The sequence below is a fragment of the Balaenoptera physalus genome (assembly GCF_965194825.1).
Source record: "Balaenoptera physalus genome assembly, chromosome: 1".
Classification (NCBI taxonomy): Eukaryota; Metazoa; Chordata; class Mammalia; order Artiodactyla; family Balaenopteridae; genus Balaenoptera; species Balaenoptera physalus.
The window spans coordinates 181,748,097-181,773,246 of NC_138882.1; the positions used below are offsets into that span (position 1 = coordinate 181,748,097).

At 51.6% G+C, this 25,150-nt stretch overlaps 1 protein-coding gene across 7 annotated transcripts in view; it reads left to right on the plus strand.

Moving 5' to 3' along the window:
• Positions 1–23,313, plus strand: part of UBR4 (ubiquitin protein ligase E3 component n-recognin 4) — a 126,967-nt gene extending 103,654 nt beyond the window's left edge. For all 7 annotated transcript variants that reach the window (XM_082448247.1, XM_082448248.1, XM_082448252.1 and 4 more), the window contains 16 exons: positions 793–880; positions 1,400–1,527; positions 2,411–2,518; positions 3,050–3,169; positions 3,845–4,035; positions 4,486–4,659; positions 5,004–5,103; positions 9,154–9,372; positions 10,291–10,404; positions 11,359–11,501; positions 11,965–12,090; positions 13,172–13,366; positions 16,097–16,321; positions 19,571–19,661; positions 20,354–20,516; positions 22,920–23,313. In XM_082448247.1, the coding sequence (XP_082304373.1) occupies positions 793–880; positions 1,400–1,527; positions 2,411–2,518; positions 3,050–3,169; positions 3,845–4,035; positions 4,486–4,659; positions 5,004–5,103; positions 9,154–9,372; positions 10,291–10,404; positions 11,359–11,501; positions 11,965–12,090; positions 13,172–13,366; positions 16,097–16,321; positions 19,571–19,661; positions 20,354–20,516; positions 22,920–22,984 (2,250 nt within the window). In that variant the 3' untranslated portion in view covers positions 22,985–23,313. The remainder of the gene's footprint in view (positions 1–792; positions 881–1,399; positions 1,528–2,410; positions 2,519–3,049; positions 3,170–3,844; positions 4,036–4,485; positions 4,660–5,003; positions 5,104–9,153; positions 9,373–10,290; positions 10,405–11,358; positions 11,502–11,964; positions 12,091–13,171; positions 13,367–16,096; positions 16,322–19,570; positions 19,662–20,353; positions 20,517–22,919) is intronic.
• The last annotated feature ends 1,837 nt before the right edge of the window (positions 23,314–25,150 follow it).

A 25,150-nucleotide genomic window follows, 5' to 3' on the forward strand; every position in this document is an offset into this window, starting at 1 on the left:
ACTTTAAGCCTCCGTTTCTCACCTCCAAAATGAGGGTAATACTACGTGCGCTAGAGTGCCTAAGCTGGTACCTGGCGGAGAGTGAAGTCTCATGATCCTCCAGTTTAGGAAAGTTGCTGGAATCTTCTAATTTACCAGACTTATTTCTGGTCATTCTCTCAGGTTGTAGGTTTAGCTTGAGGAAATTTGGATGAATCCTCTCCTTGCTGTGGGGTTATATGAAGACCTCAGGATCTCCCTAGGCAAAGACTGGTGTATTCTGTTTTCTTGCTTTTGATTCCTGAGACTTGAATCGCAGCCCTTTGATCTAATTGACTTCCCTCGTCCTGATCCCTTGAGTAGTGGTCCCTATTGATTAGAGAGACTTTATACTCCTGAAGGAGGCACAGGCTTGGAAACAGAACTGGGCTTATAGCTGGATAAATTTGAACAAGCTGCGTAACCTTGTATAAAAGGATAATATGAAGTGCCCAATTAGCATAGGGCTTAGCGCAGAGTAAAAACAATAAATACTAGTTGTTGTAGTTATTACATAGTTTTAATGAAATTAAGTGACGTAGTGTCTGTAAAATGCTTCACACAATTCCTGGCCTGTAGTAGACCTTAAATAAAATGAGCTTTCTTTCCGCTAAGTGAATTGTAGTGCATCTGGATTCTAGATTTTGTGGTTAAGACCCTGCAGAGAAATAGAAGTTGTCCACACTGCTGAAGCATTAAGCAAGACCAGGTGTTGAGTCCTTTGCATTTTCTGGGCCTATTCACAAGCACATTTCTCCAACTCTGTCTGCTCAGGGAGAGCCCATGAGGATTGTTTACCGGATGCGGGGGCTGCTGGGCGACGCCACCGAGGAGTTTATCGAGTCCCTGGACTCCACCACGGGTACGGCCCTTCCCACAGACGCCGCTGCACGCTGGGTTTGAGGACTGGGAGCGCTGAGCAGCAGTTCACGTCCTGGGGCTTGGGGGCAGTCTGGGCAAATGCTCTCTCGTAATTCTGTTCAGAATTGAGGGGGGATTACTCCTCTGGCTGAGGAAAAACGCGGTTATCAGTGGCCCCGTTCAGATACCTCTGGGGCCGTGGCGGGGCTGGGGGAAGTGCCGTGAGCAACAAACGAGTGTTCAGGGCCTCTTATTTAGGGTTTTTGTTTTTGTTTTTTTCTTTAGTGGTTGTAGTGCTTGTATTTTCACATATTTGAGTAAACAATTTTACGTGACTTGAAACTTTAAAAAAAGTTACTAGGAGTGAGACAGTGAAGTTTGATATCCAATACTGACCCCTTTTATTGGCTATGTTCTTTAGTGGAGATACGGAAAAGGGAAGTAGCCACCGGCCTGGACGAGGGCTGTGCTTTATTCCCGTCTTCACCTCCATTTTTGCTTGGCTTCCCTTTTCTCCCAGATGAAGAAGAAGATGAAGAAGAAGTGTATAAGATGGCTGGTGTGATGGCCCAGTGTGAGGGCCTGGAATGCATGCTTAACAGACTGGCAGGGATCAAAGACTTCAAGCAGGGACGCCACCTTCTAACAGTGAGTTGGAGGCAGCGAGGTGGGAGAGGCCCCCATGGACAGAAGCTTGTGACCCCTGCCATTTAACCCTAGGCGCCAGCATGGTGCCGTGGACCAGTGCAAGCCAGTGAAGGACCTGACACCTTCCTTGGCCCTCTCTACACTTTAGGCTCCCTCCCCCACTCCCCTCTTCCCTGCCGACTCCTCCCGAAAAACCAGTGTGATAGCAAGCCTTCTGCTATATTTCTTTAGTCACCTGTGGAACCAATGTCTAATTGTTTTTCCCCAGAAAACTGCACTTGTGTCAATTATTATTATTACTGCTTTTTAAAATGGATTTTGTAAGTAACTCTTTAATTGTTTGTAGGATTTTGTTTGGTTATTCATCCAACTATCTCATTAGGGAAGAGTAGAGGGTTCTAAAGGCACCATACATATTACACTATTGTTTTCACCTCCAGGGAACATGAGAACATACATCATTGTACCCATGTTTTCAATGAGCTACATGGTTCTGAGCTCCCATGGGCCATGAGCTTTGGGATCTTTCTGTTTACTGTTATTAGTTCAGAGTCTGAGTTAGTGCTGGCATTTGCCCCAAGACAACAGAGCATCACTTATTCCACGAGGAATCAGTGTCCCTGCCATAGTTTCAGAGACGGCAGAGATATATATACCCAGCCCACGGGAGCTACTGCTGGAGAACATTGCTGTTGAGATGCAAGCCTGACAGGAGAGCCCAGCTACCGTATCATGTCTTCTTAAGGAAACTTCGCTGTCCTCTGTATTTCAGCAGGAGTATCTGCTGATCGTACACGACCCCTCATGGACATTTCTTTCCTGCTTGTCCCCATGTCTTCACTCTCAGATGGTCTCATGGGTTTTGACTGGCTTTTCTTGTCAGGTGCTGCTGAAATTATTCAGTTACTGCGTGAAGGTGAAAGTCAACCGGCAACAGCTGGTCAAGCTGGAAATGAACACTTTGAATGTCATGCTGGGGACTCTCAACCTGGTAAAGAGTGTGGGCTGCAAAAGACAAAGAATGAGGCTCGGTGGGGGAAGTCCTGGGTGGGGGAAAGACATCTCACTTCTGGGCTCAAATGAAATGGATTTGTGGCCTTTTCAAGCCCTTCATCTGTCTAACTGATGGGCACAGAGGCTTGAATTATTCAGGCTGTTCCTTATCCTCCTGCTGGCTCACCCCGTGCTGCTGCCATGACACCCAAGAGCTTCCTTGTTTCTTTCCTGAATTCAGATCAGAAGCAAGAGGAAGTTAGTCCCTACACCAGTCCAGACTGCACCCCAATGGGAAAGTAGTGCCACTCACCTCAGGACAACCAGAAAGGAACCAAAACGTCGTTTTCACTGTCCTCAGAAACCCACACACTGCCTGTCTCTCCATGCATGTACGTGCACTCACACACACACAGGCACAGAATTTCCAGAATGTAAGGCCACGAAGAACATCCTTGAGGAGCAGATCCCATGAGCAGTGAGTGGTTATGGCCTATCCCTAGAGTGACTGGGCCTCCTTCTCCTGCAGGCCCTGGTCGCTGAGCAAGAAAGCAAGGACAGTGGTGGTGCGGCTGTGGCCGAGCAGGTGCTTAGCATTATGGAGATCATTCTGGATGAGTCCAACGCTGAGCCCCTGAGTGAGGACAAGGTGAGTGGAGCCCAGTCTGTCCACCCGCAGACATCGTCTCATTGCCAGCCACTGGCTTGTTTGTGTCTAGCTGTGTCAACCAAGAATGATTGAACCTGCCCAGCTTACGGTGACATCATTACGTTAAAGCCTGAAATCTGGATTCAGAGGAAACAAAGCTGGCTGTTCCAGTTGATAGACAAGGGCCTTAGTCCAACCCCTCAGTTCACAGTTGAGGAAGCTCCAAGCCCAGAGAGATGAAGTGAGCCGTTCGATATCATATAGTCAGTTACTGTACAGTTGGAGGCCTGCAACTCAGGTCTGCAGCTCCCAGTTCAGTTTCTCTCCACTCAGCACACCCATGCATTCCTCTGTTCCTGCTGGTGTTGATGGTTTGGCTAGAGATACGACCAAATGAATACCAGGCAGCCTGCATTCTCTTGAGGGAGGGGAAGATTGTGTTGGTATATTTTGACCACCTGAGACTATTAACAGAGCCACCGCAGAAACTTAGAAACTAATTTATGAGGTAGAACTCACACTGTTGATTATTCCCCAGGAAGTGCTGAGACACTGTTCTTCTAGGGCTGCTTCTGATGGCTCTGATGGAAATGGATGACCTTTAAGGGCCAGATGCTGGCTGCAGCCGAAATCCCGACCTTATTAGTGGGCCTCCCGTCCTCTCTCCTACTGCAGGGCAACCTCCTCCTGACGGGTGACAAAGATCAACTCGTGATGCTCTTGGACCAGATCAATAGCACCTTTGTTCGCTCCAACCCTAGCGTGCTCCAGGGCCTGCTTCGCATCATCCCATACCTTTCCTTTGGGGAGGTGGAGAAAATGCAGATCTTGGTGGAGCGGTTCAAACCATACTGCAGCTTTGACAAGTATGTTGCTTAGATTTCAGACAGCTAAACGAGAGTCCCCGTGAAAACCCTGAACTAGTTCTGTGAGACTAAGGAAGAATCACCTGAGTTTCTATTAGATTTTTGTGTGCTAGTCTGTCCTTTAAGGGGCTTGGTCTAACTGGGGAGGCAAAAAGTAAAATACATTGTGTTAAAGTAGCACCTGGTGAGGCAGAGAAGGAGAAGTGGTTGGTGACATGGGAAGGGGATATGACAAGCTGGAGGGAGTCACGTGTGCAAAAGCATGAAAATGCAAGAGGGGGTTGGGAGTTAGGGGAGCGTGGCAGGAGCCAGATGAGAAGGGTCTTTATGTCATGCTCAGGAGTTTAGACTTGATCCTATAGGCCATTGAAGATTGTCAACCAAGAAAAGGACGTGATCAGCTTTTGTTCCTCCTTTCACACTCTCAGGGTCTTTGCTCTTTCCTGCTAGGTATGATGAAGATCACAGTGGCGACGATAAAGTCTTCCTGGACTGCTTCTGTAAAATCGCAGCTGGCATCAAGAACAACAGCAATGGGCATCAGCTGAAGGATCTGATTCTCCAGAAGGGAATCACCCAGAATGCACTTGACTATATGAAAAAGCACATTCCCAGTGCCAAGAAGTAAGCAGCACCTCTGTGAGAGGGGCTGCTTTCCTTCCCCTGTTTCTGGTTCCTTTTCTCCTTCATCATCTTGGCATCCCTCTGCCTTCCTTGGGGTCTCCCTCCCCTTCTGGAAACTATCAAGGTGACCATGCAGCCCTTGGGGCTGTGGGAAAGGATGGCAGTTTGTTGGTTTCTGTTCCGAGGACTCACTTCTATCTGGTTTCTCAGCTGAGTTGGGTGGTCCTTTGTGATTCTTTATGGTACGCTTGTAGGGTCACATCTAAACAAGCCAGAATCAACAGCCGGTTTCTAGGTGGCCTTTGCTTCTCTGGCCTGCTCATAAGCCTCTCTCTGCTTTGCAGTTTGGATGCTGACATCTGGAAAAAGTTTTTGTCTCGCCCAGCCCTGCCGTTTATTTTGAGACTTCTTCGGGGGCTGGCCATGCAGCACCCTGCCACCCAGGTGAGTAACCAGCATGCACGTGGGCCTTATTCTAGAGCAGGACACGTCATGTGAGGGAACCACACCCTCTCTCCTCATCTGCCACAACTGAGTGAAGGTAACCACCTTGATTAGCCTTGAGATGGGAGTTGCCCTAATATATAAGACTCCCAGGGTAGAAGGACTCTCAGAAGTCATCTGGTTCATCTCTCTGTGTGCAGAAAGGATTAAGTTACATTTGTGATTTCCTCATTCAACTCATTCTTATGTGGGGCTTCTTTATCTCACGGCTTAGCTGAGCAGCAGTTGTGAGGGTGTGGCTGGCCAGAGGGTAAAAGAGTTTCGATTTCTGGCTGTAGTCCCTGGGACATTTGTAATGCCATCCCTACCATTTCCTGCTCTGCCCCAGGCAGCCGAAAACTTGGTTCTCAGGGAGGCCCAACCCTGTCCGCTGTGTTGCTTGTTCCTGATAGTCACTGGGCTGAGGTATCTGTTACTCTCACAGACCCTAATTGGCCCAGACAGGTGGCCAGTCTGGATTTGTTTTTTTAATTAAACTTTTTATTTTGAGATTATTGTAGATTTACACGCAGTTGTTAAGCAATAATACAGAGACGTTGTGCGTACCCATTACTTAGTTTCTCTCAATGGGAACACCTTGCAAAACTGTAGGAAATTATCACAGCCAGGATATTGACGTCCATGCAGTCAAGATTCGGGACCGTTTCCTTACCGCAGGGATCCCTCTTCTTGTCCTTTTTATTTATTTATTTATTTATTTGGCTGCGTTGGGTCTTCGTTGCTGCGCGCGGGCTTTCTCTAGTTGCGGCGAGCGGGGGCTACTCTTCGTTGTGGTGCGCGGGCTTCTCATTGCGGTGGCTTCTCTTGTTGTGGAGCACGGGCTCTAGGCGTGCAGGCTTTAGTAGTTGTGGTGTGTGGGCTCAGTAGTTGTGGCTCGCGGCCTCTAGAGTGCAGGCTCAGTAGTTGTGGCACATGGGCTTAGTTGCTCCGCGGCATATGGGATCTTCCCGGACCAGGGCTCGAACCCGTGTTCCCTGCGTTGGCAGGTGGATCCTTAACCGCTGTGCCACCAGGGAAGTCCCTATCCTTTTACAGCCACATCCACCTGCCCTGGCAACCACTGATCTGTTTTCCATCTGTGTAATTTTGTCCTGTCAAGAATGTTGTATACTAAATGGAATCGTAAAGCATGTAACCTTTGGGGATTGGCTTTGTTCACTCAGCATAACTTTTTGGTGGTTTGTCCTGGTCGTTGTCTGTATTAGTCGTTTGTTCCTTCTTACTGCTGAGAAGTGTCCACGGCGGGGGGTTCACCGTGACCCGTTTAACCATCACCCATTAAAGGGCGTCTGGGTTGTTGCCATTTTGAGGCTGCTGTGAATAAAGCGGCTGTGAATGTTCACGTGCAGGTTTTTGTGTGAGTAAGTTTCCATTTCTTTGGGGTAAATGCCCAAGACTGCAGTCACTGGCTTGTGTAGTAGTTGCATTATTTTGTTTTACAAGAAACTGCCAAACTGTTTTCTAGAGTGGCTGCACCACTTTACATTCCCATTGGCAGGGTGTGAGTGGTCCGCTTTATCTGCATCCTCGCCAGCATTTGGTGGTGTTTCAGCCATGCTGATAGACGTAGAGTGATGTCTCGTGGTTTTAATTTGTTTTCTCTAATGGATAATGACACTCACTGCACATCTTTTCATGTCTTTCGTCTGTCTGTCTGCTTCAGTGAAATGTATGTTCATATTTTTTGCCCATTTTCTAGTAGTATTGTTTGTTTTTTCAATGTTGAGTTTTGAGAGTCCTCGGGGCTGCATTTTTTGGTTGTTGTTTAGAGCCGTTTATCTTGAGTATAGTTCCACGTTCTCATTTAGTGATCTGTTCTGATAACTCATTCCAAAAATGTGGTTAATTGGCTACAGTAAAGGTTCTTCCATATGTCTCACTCAGATAACTACAGTTCTCAACTTTTGTTCAGTTCAGTGGAAATAGTCATAATTACTACATCTTATGGATAATTCTTCCTACATAAGAGTTTTCACTTTTTTTTCCCCCCTATCCTTGTAACATCTTTATTTTGAATGTGGATAAATCAAGGGACAGAATTGTCATTTGGCCAGTGGCAACACATTGACCTGAGAACTCAGGTCAGTGGATTCCATGCTTATTCTTAGTTACTAAATCGAATTCTTTTTTAAAAACAAGGCTTCATCTAGTTAGATACTTGGCATTCATACTTCTGATCATTCACTTCTCTTTTAGCACGTATTTGTTGGCATTCATACTTGGCATTCCTACTTCTGACCATTCACTTCTCTTTTAGCACGTATTTGTGTAGTGCCTGTCGTGTACCTGTGCTGCGCTAGGTTGAGGCAACGTTGGCAGATGAGACAGTCACAGCTCCCTCTGGGAGCTTACTGTCTGGTGGAAGATAGAGCCGAGGACATAGTGATAACAGAGCAGGGGGTAAATGCAGTGTGGAAGGGGTCAAAGGGAAGGGGATTTCTGAGAGGAGAATAGGGCGCCTGCAGAGGCTCAGAGGTGAGAGAGCTTAAAGCATTCCAGGAATTGAAAGCAGTTGCACTGGAGGTGAGACATAGCAAGAGCTGGCACTGGAGATGTAAGCGTGGGTCCACATCACATGCCCCACAGAGAAGAGTGTGGATTGTCTCCTGGGGGTTGTGCCCCTGGCCGTACCCTAGAGGATGAATTGGATGGAGGTGACAAGGGAGTTGGGAAGAACAGTTGGCAGGCTTTTATTGTGATCTAGGTGAGAGGCCATGGCGGCTGAACTCCAGTTAGTGAGGTGGACAGGGAATGGATTCGACAGAGATCTGGGAGGTGGAATAAATGGGATTTGGAGATTGATTGCACGTGGGCAGTGAAGAAGCTGGGTGAAGCAAGAACTCCGTTCCATATCTGGACTGAGTGACGGGAGTGGTGGTGCCATTGAAAGAGATGGGGAACTAGGAGGTTTGGGAGTGAGTGAGGGGGAGGAGAGTCTGTGATGTTAGATTATTAGTGTGTGGTCTGTCCTCCTAACTAGAGTGTAAGCCTCAGGAGGGTAGGAGCTTCACATGCACGTGTACACACACGTGCACACAGTAAACAGCCCGAATGTTAAAAGTCTAGGGGACCCGTGGAATATTCCGTAGGCAGTTGAACTACGAGTTCAGTGTTGAGGAGCATGAGACGAGAGATAGCCTGTCATTTCGCTGAGGTATGAAGTGGACGCGTACCTGCTGTGAAAATAGATCTATGAGCTAGTGAGTGACCTGAGCTGAGTGCTGAGCTTTCACATTGCAAGTTGGCTTTGTTGTTTTCGATTTATTGTCAACTGTGTGGTAACTGGCATCAGCTCACCAGTGATGGGGTGGTGCAGATTTCGCAATGAGCTCCCCTGGAGAGCTTTTGCAGATTTCCCCTGCCTTCAGAGTTGTGATGTTCTCCCGCCCCTGTGGATAGTGTGGTGCTGTCGTGTAGCAGCTGCCAGCATTTTTAAGCACAGGAGGTTTTTGTTTACACCTATTTCATTCTCAGTTTTTTCTTATCCCCACTCCCACGTGTAGTTGTACGTCTGGAATCCCTAGGTTGAGAAAACTGCTGTGCTCCTGGGTTTGGTGGACGCAGATGAAGAACTTAGCACAGCCCCCGTGAACATCAAGGGCCTTCTTTGCTTGGTGTGGTCGCTGAGTTCACCACTGAGGCCTCATCAGGTGCTGCTTCTCCAGGGACTCTTATCTGCACCCTTCTCACTTTCACTGTGCTGAGCGCTTTACATATGGCATCTGATTTAATCATCATGGTGGCCCTGGCCTGCCCCCATTTTATAGACAGGGTTATGGAGACTGAAGAGTGTGGTGACTAGTCAGAGGTTGGTGGCAGAGCCTAACCTCCTCCATTTGTCCGAATCTCTTGAAGTGTAAAATCAGAGGATCTGATTGAAACCAAGCAGATGACATGAGATTGTGCACATTTTTTAAACCTTTAAGCTCCTGAGAAGAACACTTGTTTACATAATTGGAGGCCTTCATCTCTCTGGTCCCTTCTTGACAGGTTCTGATTGGAACCGACTCCATCACAAACCTGCATAAACTGGAGCAGGTGTCCAGCGATGAGGGCATTGGGACCCTGGCAGAGAACCTGCTGGAGGCGCTGCGGGAACACCCTGACGTAAACAAGAAGATAGACGCGGCCCGCAGGGAGACCCGGGCCGAGAAGAAGCGCATGGCCATGGCCATGAGGCAGAAGGCTCTGGGCACGCTGGGCATGACGGTACAGCCACGCCCGGGTCCCCGCATTCTTGCCTAGCCTGTGGCACAGTCATCTGTGCTCTGGGGTTTCAGAGCTGGGGTTGGGGATGGTGAAGGTGAAGGCTGTGGGCAGGGGGTCGGTGTACTGGGCACCGCACTAGATGCTTCACCTTCTTTCATCTTCCCGACAACCCTTAGATATGTGACTATCATTGTTCTGCTATACAGATGAGGCTCAGAGGTTAAATGACTTAACAAGTTCGCAGAAGCATTAAAAATGATGATTATCATTGTTTATCAAGGATTTACTATATGCCAGGAACTGTGCTTAGGCAGCTTCCTTGTAAGATTGTATTTAAGCCCTCATGTGCTTCTGAGAGGTTGATTTTATACCCATTTTTCAGATGAACTAATTGAGGCTGAGAGGTGAAGTAAATTGGCCAAGGCACGTAACTAATAAGTGACTGACAGGCGTTTGAACCTGGGTCTGTTGGACAAGAAGGGCTCTGTGCTCTTCTCACTGTCTTACCTTGGAGGAGGCAGAGGTCCTATGAGAGCCTTCTCTAGACCAGCGAACTTGAGTGTCAGCAGTTTTAAAACTCCCATGGGAACAGTAAATGAATCATGCTGCAACAGCCCTTGGCAGCCGAGAGTTGATCTTGCTGGCACAAAGAAAGGGGGCTTCTTTGTTGGCAAATGGCAACTTGCCAGGGTTCTAGCTGGATGGTTTCCTCTGCTTCAGTGGTTCCTGTAGGAAGAGAATAGCAGGAGAATCTGGGTCTTTACCCTCATTAGAAGCCAACTAAGGAGATTTCCTTTCAGTGCAGCAGTCCTTTTCATGTATGTGGAAGGTCAGCCCTGTGCCTGCGTGTCCCCAAGCTGCAGTGGGAGGGTGCGTGGAAATTCCCGTCTGACATGCCACCTGGGGTTCCCCTTACAGACCAATGAGAAGGGCCAGGTCGTGACCAAGACGGCGCTCCTGAAGCAGATGGAGGAGCTGATTGAGGAGCCGGGCCTCACGTGCTGCATCTGCAGGGAGGGGTACAAGTTCCAGGTACGGCTGCAGGCTTTCGGTCAGTCCCAAGGGCCCAAGGGCCTGGTGGCCTCCCTCGCCTGAGGCCTTTTTGTTCTTAGGCCAGAGTCAAGGCTCGTATCTTAGGGTCAGCTGTCCTCTCTAAAGGTGGGAAGGCAGACTGATCTGAACGGTAGTCTTCATCGTCATCAACAGCTACCACTCACTGGGTCCCTTCTGTGTGCCAGGCCCTGTGCCCAGAGCCTTTATGTAAACTGGGTAATTTTATCTTTAAACCCGTAAAAAGCCCTAACTTATGGATGAGAAAACAAAGTTCATGTAGCAGAGCCAGAGTTCTAGCCCAGGCTTTTCTGACTTCAGACCTGGGGCTTTTAAAAACACATCATGCTGCTTCCATATTCAGATAACCTGGGGAGAAGGTCAGGACCTTGGCTTTCTGGGCTCCACCAAACTCGATTTAACACCTAAAAGGAGCAGAACAGCAAGTGACCAGTTTGCTCCCTTGAAGGCCTAAAAGGCATCCCTCTTCCTCTCCAGCTTGAATTTATTACTTAGCACCCAAGCCTGTTGAAGGGCCACTACCCTGGGCCACAAGCCCTATAAGTCCTGCTGTGACACAGGCTCCTTGGAGCTTTCTGGTCAGTTTTGAAAAACAAGTGACTTAACAAGAAGGCACTTTATTCTTCATTTTCAGATAAAAGAAGCAAAAAGGAAGGGACCGTTCAGGCTCGCATTTCTGCCCTTCTGTCTCACAGCAGCCACTTTATTCCAGTTGCTCCCCACAACCCTCATTTCACTGGGGCTCTGCCCAGCCAAGTGCTTAACCAGGAGACTGAGGGGCTCACCATCACCCCCTTTACTGAATGCATCCCTTCCTAGGATCGTAGACCCTCGGGGCCCCTCTGCTCTGCTTCACCTCCTTTCACAGCCTGCCTTGGAGTTTCACCTCTCCTCCTTTTTATGTTATCTTTGCAGCCCACGAAGGTCCTGGGCATTTATACCTTCACCAAGCGGGTAGCCTTAGAGGAGATGGAGAACAAGCCCCGGAAACAGCAGGGCTACAGCACCGTGTCCCACTTCAACATCGTGCACTACGATTGCCACCTGGCTGCCGTCAGGTGGGCCTGGCTCTTGCGGGGTGGCTCCTTCCTTAGGCCTCCCCTTGCATGTGCTTCGGTTCTAGCCCTGTGCGACTTCAGGGGAGCGGGCAGCTCGCCAGAGGCCCTGGACTGGGAGGGGGTGGGACTGCCACTCCTGAGGCTTTAATTCTGCTCCTTAGGCTCTGCGAAGTGTGGTGTCCTACCTTCAGCCATACAGGCCCAAGTGCCATTCCTGCCATATGATCTGGAAAAGACACTTGGCTTTTGGCCCAAGGCTGGTGAGAGCAGCCTTGCTTACTGGAGGCGGTGAAGCCGGCATTTACCATCGTGGTTACAAACGGCTGCTCCTCTCTGTAGAGTCAGGCACACGGGCCAGCACTTCGTTAGTGTCAGCAAACCCTCCTCCACCCCCGCGCGCCCAGGTGCCTGGTTGCCAGATTAATTCCAGCAGTCGCTTGTCCCTGCTCTCCTCCCAATCCAGGCTGGCTCGAGGCCGGGAAGAGTGGGAAAGTGCCGCCCTTCAGAACGCCAACACTAAGTGCAACGGGCTCCTTCCCGTCTGGGGGCCCCATGTCCCTGAGTCAGCTTTTGCCACCTGTCTGGCAAGGTGAGTGTGGAGCATCTTGCATGGTAGAAAAGAGAGGATTCCCAGGAGATGGGGGAAGATCAGCTGTCAGCCCGGCCCCGGGGAAGCCATCTCCTGTCACCTTCATCAGGAATCCATGTCTGTCTTTGCTTCCTGACAGGGGAGCCCGTCCGGAAGAGAGGGGACTCTGCTGGGAGAAGCCAGCACCCTCAGCGTCTGGGGCCCCAGGTGGAATCTCTGGTTATCTGCTACCTCTCCTCCTTTGCTGATCTTAGGACACAAAACACAGGACCCCTGACTTGGTCCTCGAGGCCAAAATTTCCCAGAGTTCACTTCTATTTCTCTGAGGTTTAAATAATGAAAATAGCTTGATGGCGTGGGGAATATCGGGCTCCTTTCAAAGCCTCCCTTGTCCTAAAATCCAGAGTAGAGTAGCGAAACCTTCTGTGAGGTCCTCATCTCTTGCAGATGCCTTGTGCAGTGGTGCCCCACCCCAAGTCCTATTGTAAAGCTCAGGGATGAAAAGGTACTTACCATAAACCAGGCACTTGGCAGTAATAATGATGAAAGTCATGTTGGGCAGCATGTTGAACTGCTTACCGTGTGTTGTTATTATACACATTCTACAGATGAAGAAACTGAGGCACAGACTTAATCAGGGGCAGAGTCCAGGTGGTTGGTGATGTACATTGACATAGGAAAACCTTTTATTTGGAGGTTGAGGAGATGATTCTTATGGATAGATCACCTTGTCAGTCAAAATGAATAAATTCTGCATTTCTTCTCCCAAAATGCACTTCCAGATGTGGTCACAATATGTCCTATGACATTAGGCCATCAAGAAATGCCCCCCGCCCGCCGCCCCCAAACCGGCGCGTTCTCCTCAAAGCTTGGAGAGCATCGCGTTCAGTCACAGCAGAAACAAAAGTGTGCTCTGCTCTTGTCTTCCCCCCAGCCCAGCCCTTGTCCTTGACTCCCCCTTTCATTCTGTATCCGTCTGTGTAACCTTCACAGCCATCAGGCCGAAGGGGGGCTCTGCCTTCCCAGCTGGGTCTTCACCAGGGAGCTTGCTTCCACTTCACCACCTGTTCTCTTCTCCCAGGCACAATACTTACCTCCAGGAGTGCACGGGCCAGCGGGAGCCCACGTACCAGCTCAACATCCACGACATCAAGCTGCTGTTCCTGCGCTTCGCCATGGAGCAGTCCTTCAGCGCGGACACTGGAGGGGGCGGCCGGGAGAGCAACATCCACCTGATCCCGTACATCGTCCACACCGTGCTTTACGTCCTGAACACGTCAGTACCGCGCGTCTTGGGGCAGCACTGGCTGACCCGCCCCATGTTCCTCTGCCCAACAAGCTCTCCCGGCTTTTCTGTAGCCGCTCTAGTTAGTTCTAGAACAAATGTCTGGCCCCAGGCAGCCTTTACCGAAGTAGGAATGTTCATCTGCGCCTCTTTGGAATCACACAGAATAAAGAGCACGGTGGCTTCCTTTTCCAAAACTGTCTCATCTACCAGCACGGGCAGCCAAAGGCTGCCTCCTTGGACTGACCTTCAGCCCAGAGGGGAGCAGGAAGCGGGAGAGGCCAGATCATCGAAGCTTCTACTTCAGTGTAGCTGCTACTTGCAAGACTGTTCCCTTGGATGGGGGAGGCCATGGGTCAGGGCTGCACACAGTCACTGTCAAAGGCACACAGGCTGTTCCAGGTGAGCGTTTCACAGCTGGAGGGTGTGGCAGGACCAAGGACCTGGACTTGCTATCCCTGTTTCTTCTTCAGTGAGTGAGGCTTCTGGCAGCTGTGAGGGGGAAGGTGTTGTTGAAGATTATTTGGGAAGGTCAACTGGGAAGGAAGGTAGCCCAGAAAAAAAAACAGATTTGTATCTTCATCTGTATGTACGTTGTGGAGCAGTTCGGAAACACTAAGGGGGTAGAGAATAGTCTTTCGTTCTACCCTAGATTTAAAAAGCAAACTAAGAGGTTTAATATACTTTAGCTCTTAGATTTGATTTAAATGGTTTGGTGCTTTTAGGCCCCATCTTCTACCGAGAGTCTTACACATCTGTGGGGCAGAGTGCTGACAGGTTGAAAGGCTGTGTACAGTCCCCCCAAGGCAGCTGCAGTTCAGTTTAGGCAACAGAACAATTTGTCTCTTCTCCTTTCTGGTCTTCAACAAAGTGATTTTCTCCTTCCCTCCCATTTCCTTGTGAGATAAAAGGCTGACCTGGAGACCGCAGGCTTCATTGTTACCAGGAGGCACTGGCGGGTCTCCACCGGTCGTTACATCATCTGCTCGGCTGTTTAGACTGTCAGAAGAAACACCTGCGTCATTGACAGCACGAACATTCCCATTATCCAGACTGTGCTTCAGGCCTGAGCAGTGCTGATTGCTGGTGTCTGTGGGGCCTTTGACAGAGCCGTTGCCTCTTGTTGGCAGCAGTGAGGTGGAGGGGGCTGCCCCAGTCTCCGGGGAGCAAAGCGGACCCAGAGAGGCCACATGATTTGTCCAGCAGAACAGAGCCGGTGGCTTCAGATGTCACTATGTCTCTCAAATGCCAGACACTCGTAACTCATGCTTAGTTTCCTTAGTTGGGGAGGGAGCGGGCTGTGTCCTGATGGTCTCGGTCAGGTAGAGGCTGAGCCGGAAGCTGCACGAGGAGGCACTGTTTCCCAGCCACAGCCTGCTTCCCTCACCGGTTCACGCTGGTGTGAGCTTGGTCACGGTGGGCGGGGGGTGTGCTGGTTGAGCCGGGATCGCTGCCTTTGGTGGGACATTTGTATATGAAGGCGAATATGTCACACACAGCACGAGCCAGCGCAGAGTGGAGCGGGTCCTGCGATGGCACAAACCTTCTGATTTCCAGTTCTGGACACTCCAGTCTAGTGTAGCCGCCTGTTCCATCCATGTTCATCCATGGAGCAGAAGGGTGCCTGGTGTCCCCGTACCATCCCCCCTGCTTTCCCACAGTCCAGTGCCTGGCAGTGCCATGTGCAGACCTGGTAACTTTGATTCAGCCGCTACTAGTGTTGTGTTTTTATTTCCCATCAGGGAATTAGGATGGGGCATCAAGCACTCTTGGCCTGAGAGCACCATCCAGGTCGTAAGGAGAGAGTGTAGCCAGAAATATGTGATAAGGAAGTGATCTCTCAGTGCCCGTCTAGTGACCTGTCGAAGCTTCATTGCAGGGGGAGGGTGGAGAGTCCACGCTGGGAAGGCTCTGGAGCCAGATTGCCTGGGTCAGAGCCCAGTTCCTTCACTCCCCACTGTGTGGCTTTGGGCAGAACATTTACTTTCTCTGTGCTGTAGTTTCCCCTCCTGTAACGTTGGGAGAGTACCCATGTCATCGGGTTATTGTGAGGATTAAATGAGATAATCCGTGGAAAGCTCTTAGAACGTGCTGGGCGTTAAAGTTGATAATCACCGTTGTTGCTGCAGTTCAGGCAAAAGCGAGAACGAGAAGCAGTGCTCGCCGGCAGGAATCTGTTCTAATGGAGGAGAGAGGACACAGACACATGAAAGAACACACCAGAATAGCCTAGGAAGGGCACCGGCTGCAAATGCCGTGTGAACAGTTAGCTGTACTGGGACTCGTGGAGTCGGGGAGTGTGGGCTGTGGGCTCAGAGACTCTGGGTTCGCTGACTGGTTTGGTGACTTTGGTTGTGTCACTTCATTCCCCGGGCCTTCAGATACCCTGGTAAAGAGGTGCCGACTGTCACCTTCCAGAGTTGTCAGGACACGTGGATGGCGGAGTGTTTGTGAATGTGCCGGACACACGCGCAATTGGAATTGTGCGGAGCTGGACTGGGGGCGGGGGACGAGGAAGATGCCCCCGAGAAGGACTGGGGCGGGGCTGGGGGTGCCCCGCTTGGAGAGGAGGTGGGAGGGACGGTGGAGGACGGGTGGGGGGTTCCGTGAGCCGAGCGCTCAGGAAACTTAAAAGAAGACGGGAGATTGAGCAAGCTTCCTCCCCTCTTGCTGCTGGTGCCCTGCTTCTGCCCTGGTTTCATGGTGCTCCTTTTGTTCCAGAACCCGAGCAACTTCCCGAGAGGAGAAGAATCTCCAGGGCTTTCTGGAGCAGCCCAAGGAGAAGTGGGTGGAGAGTGCCTTTGAAGTGGACGGGCCCCACTATTTCACTGTCCTAGCCCTCCACGTCCTGCCCCCCGAGAAGTGGCGAGCCATACGCGTGGAAATCCTGCGGCGGCTGCTGGTGACCTCTCAGGCCCGGGCAGTGGCTCCGGGGGGAGCCACCAGGTCAGTGCTTGCTTCGGGAAGTGCCTGCTTCAGTGAGCCATCTCCTGGGCCGCCTGTCGCCCGGACTCTGTAACCGCTGTGGGTAAAAGCTGCCTGCGGCATGCAGGTGCTGAGTGGAGGCGCCTCGCTTGACTCGGTAATGGAGCCTGAGCCTTCCCGGCCGGTCACACCAAGAGTCGAGGCCTGACGCCACCGGGTGCCTGCCCCTCTGGGTCAGGTGTTCAGGCACTAGAAGGATGGAGCCAGGCTTACCCCTGGGAAGTGCCCTCAGAGAGGGAGCCAGCCAGGCACAGGGCGAGACTTCTCAGGAGAAGGGTTAGGGCCGGCAGGCGGTTGAGACAGGTTGCCAGGTGTTCCGAATCGTGCTGGTCTGCGCATAAACTAGCAAAGCTTCCTGGGGGCTGTGCTCGGGGATGTTCTTTTCTGGTATTAAAAGCTCCCCATCTCCCTCCTTGGTCACATTCCTATCCCGTCTGCCCCGCATTCCATGAGCCTTTTTTCTTTCTCTGCTGTTGGTGTGGACACCTCCCTAAGAAGGAAGGCATTTCAGGAAGGAAGTGGTCTTTGTTTTCATGACCCCGTGCTGTGATTTGGGTCAGCTGGGAGGTGTCTTGAGGCAAACAACTGCAAACAACAACAGCGAGAAGCCCTTTGCGGCGAGTGTGCAGATTGCCACACGCCGAGTGGACTTCTTGGCGCTACTCTTGGCCTGTGGTGGCCCCGAGCAGTCTGCCCTCCCTGGGCTACAGAGTAAGCTATGAGCTGTCAGCTTGCTTCTGCCCTTGAGGGAAACCAGCTTCACTTTGGGAAGGTCTGTCCTCGTGTGTCTGCTTTCGCTAGGATCTGAGGGGACATTTCCAGCAAGGGTGCAGGGGAGGAGCTTTTAGGCCCCTGATAATGACAGACCAAGTGGAAGCAGCCTTGGCCTGAATTTGCACACCTGGTGTCTCCACCTCCGTCAGCTCTGATTTATCAAGTCACTAGTGGTAGGCGCCTCGTGGCCCGGGGAGACCAGGTTGGAGCTCTGCTGTTGGATCCAGCCAGTGCCAGCCTCTGTGTAGAGCAGGAGGGGGCCGGTCTTGTTAGAGTCCTACCTAGCCCCTGCCCCCATTCCAAACGTAGCACTTTCCATTGTTAACCAAGAGTCTGAAGCATTAATAGTTAACTAGCTGCTAGGAATCAAAAGTTAGATCTGGAAGATGCTAAGTTGTTGATAAGCCAGGCTCGGCCTGTGTCCATAGCACGTAACGTGGCTATTTACTGGGCACAGGCTCTCGGTGACAGGTGTGAGATCTGAACCCACAGGAGCTGTGTTGCTTTCAGTTAGGAGACTGGAATTCATTACTGTCTGTCCCAGGCAGTTAAGGAAAAGCTGATTTGGTCACAGCTTAATTAGGAAATCCAGTGTGAGCTGCACTCATGAGTTGCCATTTCCTCTGTAGCAGTTTAGTCACCTTTACTAATTAACCTGAAATAATTAAGTTGGGCAGAGCCACCCCAGATTCCTGCCACCAACGCGAAAGAGCTGCAAGAAGGAGCAGCCCTGGTGGGGTGTCGGGGTGTGAGCAGGGCGCCCCGGAAGCAGGGTGGCAGAGTGCTGGCCATCAGCACGGTGTTGGACACCCTCTGAGGAGGGACATTTAGAGGGTGACCTCCCGGTGGTTGGGGCAGTGCCGCTGGCAGCAGGCTTCGTCCTCAGCCCATTATGGGGTGGGGGCAGCAGCAGGTACACAAAAATCTAGGAGTTTGCACAAGAGAAGTTGCTCTCTTCTGTGGGTTTTACATTCAGGAAAAAAGATTCTTCTGCCAGGAACTTGCAAGTATTTAAGCCTGGGACTTTCCTAGGCTTCCGTCAGAGCCTTTTCTGTTTCCTTGTCTGCCAGCGCACAGAGTTGCAGAGAAAGAATTCTCATCCTCGTCCACAGGCCCATCTCGCAGTAGTTTTCCCTTTCGGCTGCAGCATCCTCATGCGTGGCGGTCGGGGAGGAGGTGGGCGCTTTGGAGATGTTGGGGTCGGGGAGGGTACGGGTAGCATACCTTAGCGAACAGAATTGTCTCATTTTATTATTTTACTTTACTTTGGTTAATAACTTAAACATTGACTGAATGTAGGTGTGGTTGGCCTGTCTCATGCTAGGTAGTCCCTTCACTTGAGGCCCATACAGTGTAGTTGTAGCTTCTAAATGAATAACATCTATGCTTGTCTGATGTTTATGATTCTAGCGTATATAAACACATGGTGCGTGCATCCACACACATTTTAATACTGAGTTCTGGTCCCTTTGGTATGGGCTCTGTTCCAAGGTGTAGAATCTCCACGACAAGGGTTTATCTAGCCTTTACTTATTACAGATATGAAGGCAGTTTGCAGACAAAACCTCTCCTAGACCTTGGGCTGTAGAAACCAAGTCCTAGCACCGGCACGTCACTCACCGTGCAGGGCGGGTGCTGGTCGTTCTGTGCTTCACGGTGGCTCTACCTGCTGTAGTCAATCCTCAGACCAGGAGCGTCTGCCGAGAAGGCGGTGGACGCTGTTGTCAGTGACGGCCCTCCGTGTTCCAAGGGCCTGGCCGCTCTCTAATCCTGAACTGAATCACTGGATTAAGTAGCAGCGATGCTGGTCAGAAATGAAGAGGCGCGGTGAGCTCCGGGATTAGCCCGGGATTTCGGAGGTGTTGGGCCGGCTGTGGCTCCCATCCGAGACATCACTGTTGTCCGACGCCAGGTGTCCACCAGCTTGCTGGTTTGAACACGGCACGCGGTTGGCAGATTACTGTGTGAGACTGGTTTAGGCCTGCTGGCTGCTGGTAAAAACTCTCCAAGTGGGAATGTGAAGACTGAAGAGAACCTTGTTTCCTCCCTCATTTATTAGGTCCCGTCAAGTCCGAGAGCGCGTGTGGGGGCTAAACACAGGGAAACACGGGACTCTGCGGCGACTCTTTAAGGCAGTAGCCTTTTGGCTGCCGTGTTGCAACTTACGTCTCCCTCTTTCCCGTTTTCCCTGGCTTAGCAGAGTCGCTACTAAAGATGACTCTGTCACGCAGTGTCTTGTGGTGAATAAACCGCTGGGTCCCAGGGCTTCAGAAGCTCTGACCCGTGGCTGCTTTCCTCTGAGAAGATGGCAAGTGGCTGGAGCTGAGTGACGCTCAGTGCCCACGACTCTTCCCCTGCTCCCAGAATGCTTGGCTCTGTCCTTGTGAGTGTCCTCCCGGGGTCTTCACGGACATGGGGTTTGGTTTTATTTTCCAGGCTGACAGACAAGGCGGTGAAGGACTACTCTGCTTATCGCTCTTCCCTTCTCTTTTGGGCCCTCGTTGATCTCATTTATAACATGTTTAAGGTAAGGAGGCCGCTGGGAGTGTGGCCGGGTTTGGCAGGGGCGTAGACGTCTGTGCTTGTGGCTCTGACCCTGCCTCGGCAGCCGACTCCTCCGCCAGCCTCCCCCGAGAAACAGGCCGACCCGCCGTGGGGAGGGGTTTACCCTCTAGCTCTGACCCCTGCGTCTGTGACTGCATTTGTAGCCGTGACCGCTCCTGTGACCCGGTCTCAGGCTGCTGCAGACCCTCTTCTACAGGCAGCTCTCCCCCCGCTCCACCCCGAGTCACCCTCTGTTTGCTCTCGTCCCCTCCGTTTGGATCAACTCTGTTGCCCTGTGTGAGTGTAACTTATTCCAGCCCAGTTTATAATAGGGACGCTCCTCTCAGCCTTGAGAGAATCAGAGGGTTTGGGGTGGTTCCTTTCATCATCTAAATGAAACAGCTCAATTAAAGTATGTTGACAAGTCCCTCTTCTTGGGGAAATGCCGATGGTGGAGGGGATGGGGAGGAAAGAACGCATCGCCTCTCGAAGCTTGTAGGTTCATGTGACATGTGCTTGGGAGAGGGGCTGTGAGAGGAATGAAGTGAAATTTTGTTGTTCCTGGAAGCAGAACACATCCTCCAGGGAAAACTTGGATGTGTATGGGCGGGCTCTCTTCTTCCCTGCCTGACCTGAGCGACCCGCCCGGCCTGTGTGTCCTGTTGCTTCTCGTAGAAGGTGCCGACCAGCAACACCGAGGGCGGCTGGTCCTGCTCTCTCGCGGAGTACATCCGCCACAACGACATGCCCATCCACGAAGCTGCCGACAAGGCCCTGAAGGCCTTCCAGGAGGAGTTCATGCCAGTGGAGACCTTCTCAGAGTTCCTCGACGCCGCTGGTCAGTGTCAAGGTTTTTCATCTTTCACAGATCTTAGTGGGGCTGGCATTGCTTTCATCTTCACGCACAGGAAAAAACAGGCGAGAACCAGCCTGTGGGCCACCACCGAGGGGTCTGGGAGAGATGTGTACATACCAGGTCCCTGGTAACAAGATGCGGCCGTGACGTGTGGCTCACTTCACCCCAGGTGCTGTGTTCCTCATGCACGCGCTTTCCCAGTCCACAGGGCAGCCCTGTGTGAGGGGGAGCTGTGGCTATCCCCATTTTACAGATGGGGTAACTGAGGCTTTGAAGATTAAACAAGTTCCCAGTGGGGCATAGCTGGAAAATCACTGGAGCCCCTTTTGGTTTCCTGGCTTCTTATGACAGTTCAGAGTATTAACATGGAGCTTTCCTGTCTTCCTCCTGCCTTTCGGGGACTGAGACATCTTATGTCACAGCTGCCCCCGGGGAGGTGTGGAAGATTTCAGCTCTGATTCTTAAGATAAATAGTAAATATCAAAAGAGAGCAAAGAACATCTCTGCTAGTAGGGATAGGGCAGTGCTTTGAACTGCTGTCACATGAGACATCCTCAGACAGTTCCTCATCCCCCAGCTGGTAAAAATGAAGTCACTGTTCTCTCCTGTGTATAGGTTCGTTATACAACAAATTTGTCATCCTAATTGCAGACACATTAAAATTTGTTTGGATTTCATAACCAAGCATCAGGTGACAGCAGGGGGAGGTGACTTGGGCCAGTGCTGGGAAATCAACCCAGAATTAAAAGTCCCGTGCCCTCTGAGGGTGTGGGCACTGCAGTCCAGCCCCCCATCACCACCGTCCTTTCCAAGGTAGGGCTCCCAGAGCCAAAGCAGGGGGAGCCTCACCTGCCTAACTCTTCTGTGAGCTTGTTTCCTTTTCCGTGACGGCAATTTTGTCAAGTGTGAAGAGCAAGAAAAAATCTCCCCAGATCCCACTATCAAGGGAAGGTCGCCATTAGCATTTTCTAGTCTGTCCTCTGGGCACTAAACCCTCAAACGTTCGGAGTGATGCTCAGTGTGAATTCCTCTTTCTTCCCGGATGGAGCTTCCCCAAAGCTCCAGGCCTGTCTTCCAATTTGGCCGTTTGTTGCAGTGGCCTCAGTGGAAGCCATACTGGACGGGCCTTTGCTGGTCTGGTGCCTCCCCCATTACCTATCGGTCAGGGGTTGCCACCGCTCACCCCAGTTTCTTTGTTAACTTCACTAGATGCTCCCATGGGTGTCCTTTCAGCCTAGACATTTTACCTTGGCTACCCTCCTTGCTTTCTTCAGGAAGTGACCCCGACTGAGAGCACGTAGCCTGTGTGTCTGTGTCCTCAGGGCCCAGTGCCTTACCTGTCACCCAGGGGTCTGGTGAATGTCTACAAAGACTGTCAATATGAATGTCAAAGTCCAAGGAAGAGGCGGGCAGGGGAAGGAAGGTATTCACCTCTGTTCAGGGCTTTGCATCAGCCCTGGAGCAGGGACGAGCAGGGACAGGTCAGGCGGGAGGCCTTTGCCGCCTTCCACTAGAGCGCAGGTGTTCACGGCATGGCTTTATTGCTTTGTTCAAACTGGTAGGAAATTTCAGAACATCTGACACACCCTACTCAAATGCAAGGACAAAAACACCTTCCAAACCAGCAGGAGCTGATGGGGGCCACTCTTCCTGCATTAGCCCAGACTTCAGTTGGAGTGTTGCCCCGCCTCGGGGTTAACGACCCTGCATTGGTCAAATGAGAGCCCTGCTTGTGAGGGAGGGACGGGCCGCAGGGGACCTGATGCTGATTGAGCGAGCACCTTCTGTGCCCTGGGCACTTTCACATAACTGGCCTCATCTAATCCCCAGGGTGATGTGACAAGGACTTGTCACTGTCCCCATTTGGCAGTGGAGGAAACTGGAGCTTCTGAGCTCTGGCAGCTTGCTTCAGGCCCTGGACTAGGGGTTGGGTTCTTTTACCCTACCCTGTTCCTCCCAGCCCTCGAGGGCAGTGGGGTTAGCCTTTGTTTGGCCCCAGGTCCCTCTGGGAATCTGCTGAAGGCTGTAGACACTCTCTCCAGAGGACCCCCCTCCATTGCGCACTGAGTTTCAGTGGACTTACAGGCCCCTGCAGGGTCCATGGACCCGGGTTTAGCACCTCCGCTCTGGGGAGATCGTGAGCTGGCCGCTGCCACTTTAAACGCCTTTAATCCTGCCGCAGCGCCAGGTGTCGGAGCCCAGCTCCCTTCCCAGGACGAGAGTGTTTGCTTGGTGACTGTCTCCGCGGTCATCGCCGGTCTCCCGTGAGCAGCTGTGTCCGAGCTTGTCGGAGCACAGCGTGTTCTCCGCGTGGATGTGGCCTCCGTGACTCAGGGGCTGGGGGCTGTGAGGGCCGCTGCTAAGCAGTCCCTGCCTGTTTTCCAGGTCTCTTGTCAGAAATCACTGATCCGGAGAGCTTCCTGAAGGACCTGTTGAACTCAGTCCCCTGAGCACCACACGGAAACGGCGGTCGACAGAGATGGAAGCTAGCCTGCCTCTGTGTTCTCCCCTCCTGTGTGTGATTTCCGCCACGGGTTGCTGCGTCATTGCTCCATCATTGCTCCTCCCTCCTCCCTCCCTCACTTTTCTTGGAGTGGCTTGGGGATTTTAGGCTTCCTGTTTTATCTCGTGTGTGTGGTGCACTAGCTATGAAGTTGTCTGTAACCCAAGCCGTCGAAGGACCTGTACATACCTAGGAGCCACGAGTTGTCCTGGCCAACTGAATACTTGAGTGTGCACATCTTGAGAAATAAACAAATGACTTAATACACATTGAAAAGGAAGGTGTTGCCTGTGCTTGAACCCCTCCTTAGTGACACTGGCCAAATACTTCTCCTTGACTGCACAGCCCTTTCCGGCGTCAGCAGGGAAGCCTGCGTGTGTGACGTTCACTGTCTCTTGGCGCCAAATGGAGCCTGTCTGTTCTCGGCCAGCAAGTTGGGGCACCGCATTTGACAGCTATGATCTTTCCTGAAACAAACGCCTTGGCTTCTCAATCTTTGGCCTTAAGAGCTGGAGCCCAAAGACATGTGATTTTCTAGTCCTCTGCCAAAGGCCGGCTCAGCGCAGTCGGGCACTGGTCTTTCTACAGCAGAGGCATTTGACAGTCCCCTGTTAACTTCAAATGGGAAATCTTTTGGCGACTTCTCTTCAGTGTTGCCATGTTGCGAGAGGGCCTGGGGCAGACTTTGAGTGGCTGCCCTTTACTGAGCACCTTCTCTCTGCCAGGCCCGTGTGTGTGTGTGTGTGTGTGTAATTATTTCTAGTCTTTCTAACAGCCCTGCAAGAAAGGGCCTATGAACCAGCATCACTTGCTCAAGGCCACCCAGCCAGTAGCTGCCAGAGCTGAGGTTTGCGCCTCCGAAGTCGTGTCCTGAACCACCGTGGCAGCTGCCTCTGGGGGCCTTGAGACCTGCTTCCCCGCGTTCATGGGCAGCAGCCCTCTTAGCGAGGCAGCAGGACTCCCACGAGCCTCTCCGCAGATTGTAGGGCGAGGCTAATCCAGACACGGCCCCGTGGGGAGGAAGAGCCTGATAGTGGCTGTCTCCTTCCCTTCACTTCCCTGTGGGCCGCTCTGCCACCTGCTTTCCCGAGTGACAGTCTCCCCTATCTTGATGTCCAGTTTATGTGGCTCACTCCTCAGGCCAGACCATTTGGGACAGAAGGGGCCTCTAGGTCCCTTTAGAAGACTGCCAGAGCCAGGACTTAGTGTCTCTTCCCCGGAGCCCCTGACCGGGCAGCCGCAAGCAGGAGTGAGTGTCGTGCTTGGGCTTTAGCCAGAGAGACAAGGGCAATTTGTTGCAAGAGCCCAGCTGGAGGGACTTACCTGGAGGTCCAGTGGTTAAGACTTCGCCTTCCAGTGCAGGGGGTGCAGGTTCGATCCCTGGTGGGGGAGCTAAGATCCCACATGCCTCGCGGCCAAAAAAACAAAACATAAAACAGAAGCGATATTGTAACAAATTCAATGAAGACTTTAAGAATGGTCCACATCAAAAAAATCTTTAAAAAAAAAACCCCAGCTAGAGGCAGGCAGGCCCTGGCAGCCGAGAACGTGTGTGTGCCGAGTGCATGGGAGTGCACGGTGGTGTGGGTGGGCAACGGGGCTTTCTGAGGGACAGATGGGTTCGAGGGAGGGGGCAGCGGCGTCTAACTCCTTCATTCAGATCCCAGCTCCACCACCCTGGGTGTCTCCACAGTCTCCTCATCTGTAAAATGGGAATGTCGGTATCTACGGGGTCGGGTGGTTGCCAGGTTTAATGCGAGTTTACTTGGTTGCCGTGTAGTAAGGAAATGGCCGCTCTTATTACTGATGAATTCATTTGCAGTCCACAGAATCTTGGCTTTTTCTTTAACGAAGCTCCACGTCTCAGGTGAGGTCCAAATAAGTCCAGCTTTGAAGGTGGATGACGGACCTTGGTCTCAGGCACACTTGCGTCTCACACTGAGCACAGCAAGTTCATTCCCTCTCGCAGGTCCATCATCTCCCGCTTTCTGGTCGTCTCCCAGGGACACCCCAGGTCCATGTTACCATGCGGAGTTGCTGTTATGTAACATCCTAGCAGGGAATAGATTGGAACAGCTTCATCTGGGACAGCAAAGGCAGCGGGGAGAGTAGG